Source organism: Pelmatolapia mariae, linkage group LG1, assembly GCF_036321145.2.
Source record: "Pelmatolapia mariae isolate MD_Pm_ZW linkage group LG1, Pm_UMD_F_2, whole genome shotgun sequence".
NCBI classification, from domain to species: Eukaryota; Metazoa; Chordata; class Actinopteri; order Cichliformes; family Cichlidae; genus Pelmatolapia; species Pelmatolapia mariae.
The window spans coordinates 17,357,183-17,373,778 of NC_086227.1; the positions used below are offsets into that span (position 1 = coordinate 17,357,183).

The window sequence follows — 16,596 nt, forward strand, 5'->3', positions numbered from 1 at the left end:
ATTTCTAAATCACTGCATGGCTGCGCTTGCACTGGCCTCTGAATATTGCGTAACACCAGTTTCTGTCTGAAGGCGCCAAAGCAAATGGTTTAGCACAGAATGCAGAGCGACACAAAATCCCACAAATAAACAAACCAGGATTAAGAATGCAATAATCACAGTCTTCGCTTTCCACCTCGCCATCCCGTGTCCTCTGATATTTTCTGCCAATCTTGAAAAACGTTTCACTGAATTTGAGTTAAAAAAGCAGAGCAGAGTTACTTTACTCTGCGAGTTCAGAACGCCACAAAATGAACTCTTTCTTCTTCTTTTTTTTTTCCTTTTTGCCATTTTGCTTGGCGGTTAAATTGTCACTAGCCGAACTTCTGTCTGTGAGAGAATCCTATTAGATGCAGCCACTCTGGGCACAGCTCTCTCCCTTTGAAATAATAGTCTTTTACTGTACAGTGTAACTTAGGATCATAGCACAGAAGCCAAACATTGTACCTGTTTTTCAAATCAGCCAGTTACCTTAAAGAAATGCAGGCTGACAAATGAAGGCGTGAGACTTTCAGAAGGACATGTATTTGCAAATCTGACTGATTTTTAAATACAGTCATTAATTATACTGGTTAATTAGACTGTGAGATACTGCAGATTTCAGTATTGATCCAATACTAAGTAAATACAGGGCCATTATTGTACCAATACCAATACTTTTGAACTATAAAGGGAACCTATGTTGGGGAGAGCAGTGCTTCATGGTTTGAGATGAATCATCATTAATTTACTTATTCTGAACATGTTTTAATGATCACTAAATCACAGATTTTTCTTTCTTTCTGCAATAATTACTTAACACAACAAAACACACCTTTCAGCTTTTCATCTATTTTGAAACTGGGTTTTTGGAGACCTGGAACGTAAATGTTCCTCTATGACTATTGTTTAAATGTGCTGTAGGCTGTGGAAAAAACAGATGTCAAACAAAAAGGTTTAGACATTTTTCATAGTGCATGTTTGAGGTGGGTTTTTTTTTCCATTTCCCAGAAAAATAATTATTTATTTAACACAGTTCAGTGAGTTGCATAATGAGTTATTGAAGAGGAGATCCTATCACGCTAGTATTGATTTAATACCAATATTAGTGTTGGTATCGATACCATTGATATTCGGATTGATCCGCCCACCTCTAGTTAATTAAAGTAAGTAGCGATGCATTAATGAAGCAGTGCTGAATCTGATGTAAATAAATGTCCAGTTTTCCTCACGATTCAGGCTGTTGTAAGCAAAAGTTTGGATATATTTCATATCAGGAAGCAGCAGGTAAAAATTCTGTAATTTAGCTGGTTACAAAAAGTGTTTGCTAGCCGTGATGAAAGCTGTGACCTACTGGGAAGCCCAAACGTTTCCATGTAGCACACTTGCTGTTTAATATTTTTTTTCTAATTTCTTTTTGTTAATACAGTGGAATGGTGTGTGGATTGTAGAAAATAATTTTGTCATTTTTACCGGCTCTAAATTGTTGTTGCAGTTTCCAAAGAAAAGGGGGAAAAAAGGCAATGAATTGGTGATACCTTTGTAAAGAAAAAAAAAAATCATACAACGTGTGTAGTAGCAGAGTTGCTTCACACAAAGACAGTTTTGTTTGTGCACAGAGTCCTTGGTATTATTTGGTCATTTCTAACTCTCCACACACTCCAGTAACAGCCAGAGGCCTGCCCAAGGGGGGCTACCATGGGTTTGAGCGAATCAAAGCACCTGTCTCCCAGCCAGTGCTGGACAAAACCTCATGTCATTCACAGAGGAGAGGCTAATAACACTGTTAGGCAATTTGGGCTCACTTCATTGTATTTCAGAAAGAGCAGCGTGGTTGTTCAATACAATCCAACGCAGGGCAGTTATTTTCCTGCACAGGAAAAGCAGAAGAATCGAGTAGCCTGCTGATTGACATTCTTGGTCAGGCATGATGAATGTTTCCTCAGCTGAAGGAACAAATGAGTTAGCTGTGAAATATTATTAGCTTATAAGGCTTGATTCATTGATTAGCGCCGTTTGGGGAATCGAGTCACCTGCCAGTGACCTTATAAAAACCAAACGCACATGCTTTTGCACATCAAAAGCACATAAAACGTGAGAGTGAAACTCTGTCGTACAGGAATAAAGATGTCTATAAATAACAAAGCAAATTAAGACATTTTGCTTTCACATTATCACTGCCTGACCTTAACCTTTTTATATTTAGCTTTCATCTGAGTCTTATTATTTTCCTGTCATTGTCTTACAGCAGGCTATAGCTGGCAATATACAGTTCTTCTCGTTGGCAGCAAATCCCATGAAAAGACCAAAACCAGCTTATAGCTGCAGGCTAGTGTATGTTTATTTAGGGTCAGTCAGTCTCTCAGCACTTTCTGACTTTCCTATCCTGCTGTGGCTCTCAGCCCATACCACCATTGGGTCTTTTTGAAGTGTATTGATGTCTTGAAAGCACAGCTCATGAATATAAACTCTCATTACAAAAAAAGTGAGTTTCCTGAAAAACATGAGAACTTACAGGGAGTGGAGATTTTTGGGCCTTTTCTTTTTATTAGTGGATATAATGTATGTTCGCAGAACCAGGATAATGTATATATGGGATCAACTTAAAATCAATACTGTGGTCATCATAAAAAAAGCTACAATGCTGTGCAAAAGTCTTGAGCTACCGTCCATTTCTTTATATGCTGCTCCCAAGGAGCCAGACTGGTTTGTCTGAACATTGAAAAGAGTGAAAAAGCAGCCAGTGCAGTCCTTATATTGTAGAATAATTTTATTGTTTGATAAACCACTTCTTAACACTAACTTGTGAATCAATCAAGCATCAAAAGACACCTGACTCAAAGGACGATCCAGTGTTGTGTCTTTAGCAAAGAAATGATTAAAGTAAACCATTATCTTTCACAAAAATACAGATATTGTTTCTTTAGTTGAACCTTTGAAAAATCCCAAAGAGTTTTGTAACAACATGGTGATTCCCAAAGAGCTATTAGCTGAACACTTGGCATATCTCAGCATGGTATGCTGTGTGTCCTTGAAAAATTACAGGAAATGGGACAAGTGGGAGACAAAAGAATAAGTAGCAGGCCTAAAAAAAGAAAGAAAACTTCAAGAAATAGTAATAAATAAAGCAAAAACCTGATGCAGGCCCTGAAGCTGATTCATCTACTGGTCATCAAAACTTTATCAGAAATGGTCTCAGTGAAAGGGAGGCTTTCTAAAGGACCGAAAACACGGAGAGAAGGCTGAGGTACGCCAAATTACATCAGAACTAGACTGATGATTAGTGGCCACATGTCTCATACAGTGAGTGCGTACAGCCAAGATCTGTCATGCATCATTTTTTTTTCAATCAAAACATAGACGATAACACAGTTTGACAAAAATAAAATGTTATATATGGACCAGCAAGGTGATTCCCCAAGAGCTTTTTCCAAAAACTGGACACATGTTGGGACTGTGTGTAAAAAGTGGGGAAAAAACAGAACGAAAGGCAGCATCCAAAGAAAAGGTTTGAACATCCATCGAGATGCCTGAAGATGAGCATTCTTCAGAATTGTTGAAACACTGTTTTTGTCTTAAATACTGTATTTGCATACAAGTTTTCACATGTTTCACTGCACCTGTTTCCCATTTCCTTAGTAAAATATAAAGAAACCAGGGCTGGCTTAAGAATTGCACTGTACATATAAAATTAGGAAGTCTGCACCAGCTAGTGTGTTCTAATCAACAACAGAAATAAGATATCAGACACTGGCTTTGCACTTCATGAGGAAGATCAGTATATTTTTTAACAGGTTTTTATCTTTGGCTAACAGTACAGAAAATGTGTTGCTTATTGCCTTTATTTTTAGTTTCAGGCCCTCTGCAGTTTTTGACAAACCAATCAATTTGAATAAACTGTGAACAGAAAAGTTTCTGCAGAATACAGAAGTGACCTGAGACGACTGAAGGTCATGTGTTTGAATTCTTCCGATTATGTATAAGAAAGCAGTTCTTTTCCCTCTCAGCCACACACATGCACACAGGTTTATTTATATATAGACATTAACCTTTCAACTCCATGCAGATGATGAATAGAATCTTAAATCTCGAGTCGTGTATTGTTTCCCATGTGCAGACTAATTACTGCTGGATGCTGTTTCCTTTAAAAATGGGCTCCGAGTTGACAGCCTTTGAACTCCACATAATGAGCCCTCAAGCAGTGCTCTGCCTCCTTCAGATTCAAACCTCCAGACCAGGCTAATTTCAGGCAACACAGAAACCCATTATTCTTCATAATGTATTAAACATTTGTCCATATTTCTGACATAATTAGAGAGAAAATCATGCTAATTACACACATGGAGGGAAAGCTTAGATTTTCCAATCTAACCTGTAACCAGTCAGCAGATGAGACTTCAGACCAGCACACACATGTCCCGGCTCAGCCTTCCCAGCAACTCTGACTCCTTCCCTCTTCAGCCCTGAACCACAGCACTAACTAATTAGCATAGACACTACCTTTTTGATCAGTGCACACACGGACGCAGGCACACACACACACACACACACACACACACACAAAAATCTTTCTTGTTTCCAGTGACGCACCATGAATTTAAATGAACCAATTAGCGAATGCATTTCCCCTGGCGTTGGGTTTCTGCTGCACAGCAATGCATCAGAAAGGTTAGCTGGCCTGCAGACCACTGCGGCCAAGGAGGACGACTGTCATACACCTCATATATGGATTCTGTGAAGTGTACATTATAGCTGATGGTGATAATCCCTGAGTAAACAAATAAGGACATTTTACTATGTATTTATTCATTATTAAAAGTATTTCTTTTTAAGAGATCTTATTCAAAATCAGGACGCTGCAAAATTCAGGGCAGAAGTGTTTATTTACAAACAAAAGTCAGCTGCAGTGCAGTCGCTGTGGGGATTCATTGTTTCTTTGCATTTCTTTTTTTTTAACTGGAGGATTCAGGCTGATTGGCAACATAATGAGCAACTTCTCATATTTTTTTCATTATTTCCCAACAGCCTACATTACCGTGCAAAAGTCTTAAACTGACTTTCATTTCTTTATATTTTGCTAAGATAACGGCACTTGCAGTGTGTTCTGAATCACTAAAAATGAAGCCATTCCCAGTCGAAATGGTATGTTGGATCTATATCTGAAAGTGGATTTCTGTCAGATATAGATTTTGTACATCTGTGTCTAACATGCAGCCCAAAACCATGACACTGCCTCCACCACACTTTAAACACAGCGACAGACACCAGAGTTATTATAGTGTTGTGTTTTCTAATCAGCTGTTATTTTATTTCAGTTTGGTATTATTTTTTTGTGTTGAGATTTGTTTTAGTTTTTGTGAGTTTCAGAGTTAGTTTTTAGTGCTGCTAATTATTTTTGTATTCAGGGCATGTGCCAGATGCAAGATTTAGGAAAATCAGTACAGGTATTACAATAAAAACACGGCCTTTTCAAAGCAGTTAACTCACCGTCTTGTACACATCCGGAGTCTCAAACATTTGCATCTGTGATAACAGATTTTACCAAAATAACAAAAGCTGAAACTAAGTGTATTTCCTCTCTGTATTTTTAATTTTAGTTTTCTGAGTTCATCAAATCCTTTTTTTTTCTTAAGTTCTAGCCAATATCTTTGTTCTAGTTAACTCATCTAGTTTTTAATCTAGTTTTAGTTAACCACTTCTTCTTTCGTCCTCCATTTGTCCAGTTTTTCTCATTTTTTAAGGACACGCTGGAGAGACTACAAAGTTTTCAGCTGACAGCTCTCTGAGAATCACACTGGAAATGATTCTTTGGCATTTATTGTAGGTTCGGCTAAAAAAACCGGGAAGAAATATCTTTTTGTCTAAAGATACAATTTAGAATTGGTAGTTTGCTAAGTTGTCTGTCATATGAACACACTACCCAGCTTCATCCTTTGAGTTAGGTGAATGATTCATAAGTCAGTTAAGAGGCTTGATAAAAACAACATTCCTCTGAGAATTGCCAATTTTGAAAGAAAAACTTTAAAAGAAAGCCTCGAGAGAAGTCTGGCTCTTTTGAAGAAATATGTTAAAAAAAAATAAAAGGTAGCTCAAGATTTTTTCACATTCCTGTTGTCTATACTGTCATAATAATACATACTCATAGATACCTAGAGCTCAAAGTGAAAGCATTCCAGTTCATTTATATATTTTTTTCTACTAAAAATGTCTAATTTTGTCTCTTTCTCTCTTTTTCAAAAAGCTGCTGCAGGGAAAGTCGATCCCTAAACTGGGCTCACTGGATCAGATTGAAACAGGAAGCGGCGATGCAGAGGGGCGGTACAGCGGGGACTGTGATGATGAGGACGGTTGTGCCGGTTCAGGCGCTGGTGAGGTTAAGAGGAAAGTCTCCAGAGTCTCCAAATGTAAGTCGCTCCCCTCTGTAACGTTGTTACTCATCCGTCATCACACGAGCACCAACATAAACCTGACAAATAAATCTAATAAAGGTTTCATAACACAAACAGACTGAATTGGGTGCAATGTTGCACCTTTATGGAGTCATACATATGTGTCTTCATATGCCTTTCACCTTATATGAAGGATTCATTTATGCCATTTGTCCGTCTGCATGTTTAAAGTTGCAGGAAAGCTATTTTTTGATGAGTGAAACCGTTCAAAAGCGCAGTTGCATAACACCATATTTCAATAAGACTTGCTCCACTCTCCACTTTATGACAGTAATAATAATAGTCATTAAAGATAATAGTTGCTATGGGGACATTATTGTAATCAAGGCCTGTTACTTTAAAAATTATTGCTCCTCAGTGGATCACTAACCCCTGATGAATCACAACTCTCCTCTTCTTCTTTTTTTCTTTTTTTTAACCTTTTACACTCTCCTCTGCACACAGATTCCTTCTCTCCTCTCCATCAAACATGCTAACAGCCTGATTAATCTCCCCGCTCTCGTTTTGCCTATGGCGACAATAAGGAAAAGGGAGCAGGAGGGGTGGGGGGTTGTCCAAACAAGCCATTCTGTCCGTGTAAATGTTTCCTCTACTGCTTGTCAGTCTGGCTGGAAGCTTTGGGCTGAGAGAAGCTGCTTAACAATCACTCATCTGAGGCTGCAGGGAGGCTCTGACATTTATCACCCATTACAGCAGATCCGCCCTTTACTTGTCATAGGCCAGATTAGCCTGTCCACCATATTTATGACCTGTCTGTCTGACCTCTGTCAAGCATCTGTCCCCTGCCGCCTGACCCTAACACAAGCACTGTGGATTCCCCCTCCTGAACCGCACCACCTCTGGTCAGTCAGTTATGACTTCAAGTTTTTAGTTCTTCTTTTTTCCCCTAATGATCTGGGGTTTGTTTTTCTTATTTTTAGGTTCTATCATTGTGTAAAATTTAAAGTTATTACAAATTACAAGCCAAGGATAAAGCAGCTAAAAACAAGAATTTTCCTAATAAAAAACCAACAACAAAAACAGCCAGTCCAATGCTTTTGAGGCTATAAAATGATCCAAATGCTGATTCATCTCAAGCACAAAAAAAAAAGAAAAAAAAAAAAGTGTAACACATGGGGTTGAATCCAAAACACCTCTTCAGCTTGTAGGAGTGAAAAAAGGTCACTGGTAAATAGGCAGCCCACTATTCACTGAATCATTCTCCATTGTTTGCCACTAAAATCGAGACAACAAATAAAACATAGCTGGAGACACGGGTTAATGGATATGTGTTAAGTCCTCATTTGACCAGTGATATGAGAGTATTAGTCATGAATGAGCACGTTACAGACGAGCTGGGCTGCTAATGTAGTGAGCAGAAAGAGTTTTCCTCCCTCAGCACACATGACTGTCATGTTACTGCAAACGGTCTGAACCTGTTGATTAGAGAAAATGATTTGTCTCTCATCATTTATAAAGCTGTCGCAAGCTTATAATAGTTTTGCGGTAACCAACGGCAACCAATATGAAAATGCCAAAAGCGCGCAGTACCTCGTCTGGCCTCTTGAGCGATCCGAACCCCCACAGACTTCCGTGCTAATATGTCAAACTTTACACCAGAAATAAATGTGTGTACAGTTTAACTTGTTTTTTGTTTTTTTTAAAAAGTTCAGTTCTTTTTGGCCTATAAATATCTGCTGCTTCTGTTTAGTGCAGTGCAGAGGTAACCAGATTGGTGAAGATGCAGTCAAACAGCAGAACAGTAATGTGAGGCTGACTTCAAATTTCTGCAAAGACAGAGAGCTGCAGATTCAGCTGAGAATCCTCTGAAGGTTCATCGCTAAGGACCGCCCGTTCGTATTATCACATTTTTTTTCTCACTTTTTTTTTGGTCCCTGAGTCTGATGTGCTACAGTGCTCAGCTCTCACTTCAGTCAGAAGTTTGTCTAAGACAGACTGTTATCAGACAAACTTGTAGTACAAATTGGAATGAGCTATGTTGTTATTTCCAATTGCTGGAAAGCTAGCACGTTAACAGTATTCTCAATGTGTGGAGCAATTCATTTAGCTTTGTTTGCTGCTGGGAATACAATTTTTAGGTCTGCGAAGCTGCTACATCATGCCGGAGCTACAGAGTTCATAAATTGGCTGCCACGAGGTTAAATCACAGTGGTTTAGAAACACTATTAATGAATGCTGTCGGTTTTTATTTGAGTCCATGTGCAAAACTTCAGAAACAGAAAGCCGCAGAGATGAAAATACAATATTAAACTGCAGAATCAGAAACAAATACAACCAAAAAATATGCACCCAGGTGAAATCAAAACTAATGCTTCTGTAAAATCTCGCCAGCAAACGGAGCTCAGCAGAACTTCGAGTTACGTGAACTTGTTTAGAAATTGATAAAATCTCACAGCGAGCATGTGAGATGCCAAAAAAAAGAAATGAGAAAAATAAATGATTTGTGAATATTTGTAAGAAACTAAAAATGACTGAATTCCTGTTTTTATACCCAAATTGGAGGCACTCTGGACGTCTCTGAGAAGTCAGAGGTTGATTAAGCCTAACATTCAACCTCTCAAACTAATTTTTCTGCTCATAAATGCAAGTAAATAACAGTAATTTAGCATCCTAATAAAAAATAATGTATTTTACTACTTGCTCTGCTTGTAAAACTGTAAATTAGAAATTTCATGGATAACAACATTAATTACCAATACTGTTAATTTAGGGCAACTGCGGTATAATCCTTACACTGGACCATGGTTGGTCTAATAAATTTGTTAAGCAGTGTAATGCTGTGGTTTGTGTACTAACCTTTTTTGCCCACTGTTTCTAAAAACCATAAAAGATGCAGCATATAATGCACATGTTTTTATAACGAGTACGCCAGCCTGTCAGAGTAAACTGTCACATTGAAGTCCTTGAGCGTCAGTTCAGAGCTTAAACACCATGTATAATTTGATTAGATTTCCTTCTCTGCCATTATTCATAATCCAACCTCTTTGTGTCTTTGATTTTTATCAGCAGAACATGCTGACGATAGATCAGCGTGATAAGGAAATCAAATGGGATCAGCTCAATACTGACAATAGGAGCTTGATTTAAGGGATTATCCTCATTATGCAGAATGACTGCTTTGTGAAAATGTTACGTATGTGACAAGAGGTGACGGTGTGAGTGGAGCGGCGCATTGTTCGAAAATCTGAAGGATTTTTGAATATTTAAGTGAAGCATTGCGTTCCAGGTTTCCATTTTGGAAAACAGCAGTTAGCCGTGTCTGGATCTTGGTGTATTATGTAAAGCACACGCTGAAAGAGATGATTGATTCACTTCACCCTGTTCAACATGGAGGTGCATCGACTTCTCACAGCTCATTGGCTAACACCGACTCTGAATAGATAGAACATGTATCCACAGTGCTTCATGTTTTGTTCCCCACGTCGGGTCCTGCTTTTACAGTTGGTTCACACCTGCTCGTTTTAAACACACACACACACACACACACACACACACACACACACACACACACACACACACACACACACACACACACACACACACACGTCTGACTTTTAGTCCTTAATTAAATTAAATTAACATTTGATGCCGGTGAGTACCTCAATTTAAAAACCATTGTAAGATCAAATTGTTGTGTATTGCAGCTGATTGCAGAGCATGTCAAGCATCATAACCAGCATCATAACTACCAATTATAATATTGATAATTGGAATACTCATTTAAAAAAAGCTGTAATTTATACTCGCACAAAGCACGCACAGCCACAGCCTGAACCGATGCGGCTCCACAGACACGAGGTAAAACTCTTTTTATGTTTTTATTGCTCTAATTCAGATCTCGGCATAATTGAACCCCTTTACGCTCCCCAAAAAACAGCAGGAAGACTGATTCCAGCTTTGATATCCAGACCTTAATGTCTCCAAATGAGGTGAAGTCGGAGACTCTAACGGGCACCTCCTGCAGCCTTTCTTTATGAACCCGATGAGATCATTATACACCTGGGTTACTCACATAAGAACTTTTGCCTAGCTTGGCTTTGGATATAATAAATACAGTTTTGCAAATGTAGTCATTTAGTTATTATTCATCACACACTGCAAAAGAACAAGCAATGTTACAGTCATGCTGATGCCTCTGTGCGGCTGCATTGTAAAGTATAATTTTATCATAATCTCCATCTCCACAGGACTGACACTGAACGGTTAAAGTAGCCGCTAGGTGGGCAGCTCCTGACTCATCACGGTGAAAACTGTTTGCACCTGGTCATGTCCCACTCAACTCCATCTACAGAAGGGGCAGTTTAATAAAAACACATAAAAAGTAGCAGCACAGAAAACTGGTGATGACTGGTAAATAATGGTCTTTTGGTGCAAAAAGCACATATATTTCAGCTATAAGCCAACCTAACACTTACACAGTGTTTACCTTTAACAACTGTGAGTAATGTTTCAGACATGAGTGTTATTTCTCCCTTCACCATCTGTGGAAAGAGCTTCTTGTGCCTAAATGTGTACCCCCTAAAAGCTGCTTCCCTCTGAGTCTTGGTTTGCTGGATAGATCTTGCCAATAGAAAGTTTTAGCAATGCTTTTATCTACTTCGGCTTTTGCGTTCACATGCTGCTACCCTCAGGAAAGTTGTATGAAGAATTGATGTAGTTCGACTGAATACTGAAATTTGCACATGTTGACATATGAATTGAACCACAAACGGAAACTTTTACAACAAAACTAAACTCATTTTTGCTGAAAATGTGACATTACAATCTTGTATGCCTGGCTATTTTCTGCTAACACTGTAGGCGATGGGATGACTTGCAAGCTATGCTAGCTTGGTGCTAATATCACTTTGCTATGTACTGACTGTACCTTGTATTGCATGCTTCAAGACATGCTGTTTTTACAGAGAGCCCTGCAGGGCATGCTTGGATATTTCACAGCATAATGGAAAACCCTAAACCCTGTTGCTAGAAGAAAAATTCTTCTAAACTGAAGTTTGTGTCCGACAGACTGACATGTAACCCCTGTAGCTTTGCACGGCTAACAAGGTATTTCTTGCAAACGTATCTGCTGCTTTTAGCTGATTACAACAAATCCATTCTAGGCAAAGCAGCAGCGAGGTGCTCGTCGACTTCCTGGTATTCAAAACTAATCTTAGAATCGGATGACCTTTAAAGAATACCTGCAGCGGAGAACATCTGTGAGCGTTTTTGTGCTCCTATGCCAATACTCAATAAGATACCTCCTATCTGGCCTGGAATAGCTTAGCAGTTAGTTCAGTCAGACGAGTCGGTGTGATTGCTTGCAGTGTGAATGCAAAAAGACAACTGTCAGACGCATTGGCAGCAGGAGAGACACAAATCGATTTCTAGCAAATAAGCACAACGAGAGGAAGGGAAGCGGCTCCTTTAGCATGACTCTTATTAACCAGTAGTGTCTCAGCAGGATAACGTTCAGCGTTATCTGAGCTCATACCACTCAGGCCTGTGTTAAATGACTGGGAATTACACTAGCTGTTGTATCTAGAACTCCTCCACTATCTAATGTTAAGCGATAATGGCCATAACAGCAGTCAACAGGGGATGAGCACACATTTAGTAAAAGCAATTTTCCATCATGCTTTACAGTCTTGTATATGTTCCAGCTCTTAAATGAGGGATCTGAGAGATGGAGAATTACATCAAGGCCATTTTGTTGGACATACAGTATACGGTAATAGGGCTATCACAGTGAGCCCTTCAGAGTTTCCTACCAGGTCCAGCAGTACTTGGCTGCACCTATTATAAAGATGTTTATCCTCATTACAGTATGAGATCAAATTAGGTAACCTGCTGTGACTCCCAGCCTCCTCTGAGCTGAATATAATGGGATCAGAATCATTTACACAAGTGTTTCTCATAAGCTGTTGACCAGTGCGCTTCACTGCACGGACTCCTGGGTTGCCTCATCATCACTCAATTAAATTGACCTACTGAACTAGTCTCTGCTGTTACATTTATCTGTTTATCTTCTAAAATTTAATGAATTTTTAACAATCAAGTCATTATTCGACATCACTTGTATATTTTACGTAGATAGACTCAAATTCACAGTGTCCTTGGTTTATAGTCCTGTAGTTTTTAGTTCAGATTGTGTTGAATGTGATTAATATTGAGGAGCTGTAACATGACAAGGTTTAACTTTTGGACTTGACCTGTAAACCTAAATTTGAATGTTTTGGTATCCTAATAAGTGATCCTAATAACGTAGATGCTAATGAACAAAAACAGGCCCTCTTTAACTTTGCGGTCAGGAATCCATCGCCATTATAGCAGCAGCTGGGTGCTGAAACAATCCACACCTACTGGCTGAAGACTAGAAACAGAGCTGCATAAATGAACCAGTTAAATAACAAGAGACTCTCAGTCTGACTCCCAAGTGAGGACAGTAAAGATCGTTAAAAATCTTGACAGGGCAATGGCACAATCCAGCTAGTGTGTGTCATAAAACATCAGAGTCTTGAAGTTGAAGGGACACGTGTGTCAGTGCAAGCACAAAGCTCAGTGGGGGATAGAAAACAACACCAGAGGCTCAAAGACACAGCAGCTACTGAAGACAGAGACAGAAGTGTCACTGCAACAATTTCAAGCTGAAACAGATGAACTTGAATACAATCTGGATTAGACAGTGGTGGTAGAAGAACTCACATCATACACTGCACTGCGATAAGACTCAGTTTACATAATACCCTGTTGCAGGGCTTATACTCTAAAGTATAAGCCCTGCAATAAAAAAATATAACCTTAGGGAACAGTAGGCAGAAAGTTAGAAAATGAGGAGGAAAAAATTAAAATACAGCGGTCCTCCCGAGGCTTACGTCTTACCTATCACTATGGTTGAATAATAGACTGTAAAGAGGTAGCTGCTGGCAACCTAGCCCAGGAAGTTGTGTTTGTGGCTATTAGGTAGCTAAATGTTACCTTCATTTTGCAATGAGAAATGTAGTCATCAGCTTACATGACCAGGAGAAGAAGAGCAAGCTGGCAATCTAATTTGAGACAGTCACCAACTTCACTCCATTTCTGAAAGTCAGTTTTCATATCAACATATTTAATCGCTTTTAATGTCAGACTATATTTAGGACTCTCTCTCTCTCTCTGTTTTTTTTTCTTCCTCTCTGAAAATACATGTGATTGGTCAGACTCATTAAATCCTAAAAACAGAACCAAGATGAGCTACAGAAGTCTTGTTTCCTTCTCTAAGAATCATAGTACCAGAAGCTTAATAGATGGTACCAGTATAATGACATGATTTACTATTATCACTGTAAAAAAGCAAAATCCTTATCCCTTCTATTTAAACATTTAACATGCCATTGTAAATCATTGACTTGATGGTGGGAAACCATTTATGTAAAATATTAACAATGTTAATGTTAACAGGACTACATCAGCTTAAGTGTTTATATAACGTTAGTCATTGACTAACATCAGACACTGATTGCACAGCAGCAAAGCAACTGTCTCAAATAAATCTATGTTTTATTATAACAGCACAAAGTACCTTCTCACCTTTTTGTTTGAATGAGTCAGGAAGGAGCTGTCACGCCAGCTGCACTAGTTGCCATCTTCCACATGCCTCATGTAGTTTTTACTGCTGTTGTCCTCCGTCTTTAGCATGTAAGTATATGCTAGAACTTGTAGGTTTATGCTTCTGATACTGGTTCTGGTGATACTACTACTTCAGAATTATCATTTGAGGGGTTTTTTGTTTTCAGTGAGAGAAGATTTTAATTAAAAGTATGAAAACAGTTATGAAAATAAAAGTACTCATAGATCAGAAAAAGTTCCATGTGACAGTTATACTATTTATGGGTTAAAGCTTCTTTCACTTGCTCCCTTATTCAGACAAGGTGGATCTGCATAGTTGATTTGGCAGATTTTTATTTAAATCTGGGATTTGTGTCTCCTCTTGGAGGAGGAGTTAGGTGAATGCATGTTAGGTACACGTGTTAACCACCTCACTATGGATCCACTACACTATTTATGGTGTTACTTACATATTATTGTATCAGTAAAAATTCAGTAAAGTAATGTTGTGAAAAAGTATTTTACAACACATAAATATGTAGCATTTTGCTATTTAGTGAAGTTAGAGCTGGCTCTCGTGTATACAGATTTAAGTCATACTATTAGAATAAAGGAATATAAAAATATGCTCTATACTATCATAATTGAAACTATAAATAGATAGGTAATAACTCTAATGATAGCAGCTTTAACAGTGGCACAGGTGGCAGTGGAATAGATGATATAATAGAGGTATTTTATCTATGCACTTTGCACTTAAGGGGATACTGCAAAATAATACACAGCTACTAAAACTATGTACACAGTATCTGTCACCATGATTAATTAAAAACAACAAATGTGAAAATTAAACTTTGTCAGTGTTACACAGATGATCCTCAGATTGATTATTTTAACAGGATTTTGACCAGTTGTGATATGTTGCAATAAATCATTTGCCAGATGTGAAATTGATTGAACAACCATAAGACAGCACAGCCCTCGAGGACTTGCAGAATACAAGGTCAACAACACACTTAGAGACTCCCTAGAAACGAAAGAAGTGTGCCCCCTTTGTGCTATTCTGCAGGCTTTAACCCTTTCAGTCAGACCCGCATGAAGACCAGGGTACAGGTTTATGAGGGGAGGGCAACCATCAGTCAAGTTGTCTGCACGCAAACTATCAAGCTGAATGACAGGAGGATCTGCAGAAATGACACAGGAAAGCTATTTGGAGTGGAAACATCCGGCTGGATGGAAACAAATGGAGGGAGAATAACTAGAACTGAAGGGGGCAAGCTATCAAAAGGCCACATAACAGATTGGTGGCAGGACATCTGCAGGAGCCTGGGAGTTCAAAGCTAAATAAGCCAGCAAAGGCAACAATGTTCAACCACAGAGTTGCACTGTGTTTAGGTATATAAGGCCTTAATATTTAGATGGTATTATACAAAGAAAATAAGGAGACAGTTGTAGCTGTATTATTAATACTATATTTATAATTATATAAATGTAAATGTTCCTCACTGCGGCTTGAGACAGTCGAGGTGAGTGTCAAGGACGCTGTGTGACATACAAAGCATTCATGAGTACATTAGTAAAATGGCTCCTGTCATCAGCAGACAGATGATGTGGCTGCCAGAGACTGCCAGAAAAAGACACCATCTGCCATTTGGTGGGGGTGCGGGGGTGTGTGCCTTATGCAGCAAATGACTTTATCATGAGTATATATTCTTAATTCAGCATTTTTGAGAAGTTCGTCTGGTAGTGTTTTAATTACATGCTTTTTATTTATTTTTACAAACGCAGGTATAAACGTGCCATCGATTTCACCGTGTTTAGAAATATATTTGGGGCAATGCACAGGCAAAGCATTCATACCTGTTTAAATTTTAAAGAGCGAGAACAAATTGAAGAAAAAAAACTCTTTCAGCCAAGTCCGTGTGGTGGACAGGCCTCGCTAGGCTCCGTTATTTATAAGTGAATAGATGTGCTCGTACTCAAATGTAGCAGGCAGCAGAAGGAAAAAAGTTGCTCTGGCCTTTGTTGGCCTGAATGTGATGGACATCAAATAGTGTTGATTTATGTTTAAAAATCTATTTTGTTTTTATACCACAGCCAGAGATAGAACCCCTCATATTCAACTGATTTATCTTGAGCTTAAAAAACTGAGGAAAAAGTTTTGCCAGTTATTGGAAAATGAACACACTTCGCTGGCTGTTCAGCAGTGTTGCTGCTTAACCCTGTAACACCAGGTGTAACATATTTGAGTTTTTTTGAGACATCTACATCATCAGTGTGATTTGATTTGATTTTTTTCCCCTGACAAAACCTGATGTATGCAGTCAGACACATGCAATGCTACTGTGAGCAATAAATTACACAAAAATTTCAATACAAACTCAGGAGGGTTTACAGGGTTAACCAGTTGTAATGTCTGCAGATATGGTAGACAAAAAAGGACAACATGATTTAAGTTGTGTCGCCTTCATTTTCTAAATGCTAATAAATTAGGAAATACACATAACACAGCTAATTTGCTACCTTCCCTGTGATTTTCACCTTTCTTCTCTCCATCAGAGCT

The 16,596-nt window shown here is 38.6% G+C and overlaps 1 protein-coding gene across 1 annotated transcript in view; it reads left to right on the plus strand.

The window, feature by feature from the left end:
- gpc5a (glypican 5a) overlaps nucleotides 1-16,596 on the plus strand; it is a 139,123-nt gene that overhangs the window by 85,835 nt on the left and 36,692 nt on the right. The window contains exon 8 of the mRNA XM_063490991.1: nucleotides 6,260-6,422. Coding sequence (XP_063347061.1) covers nucleotides 6,260-6,422 — 163 coding nt within the window. The remainder of the gene's footprint in view (nucleotides 1-6,259; nucleotides 6,423-16,596) is intronic.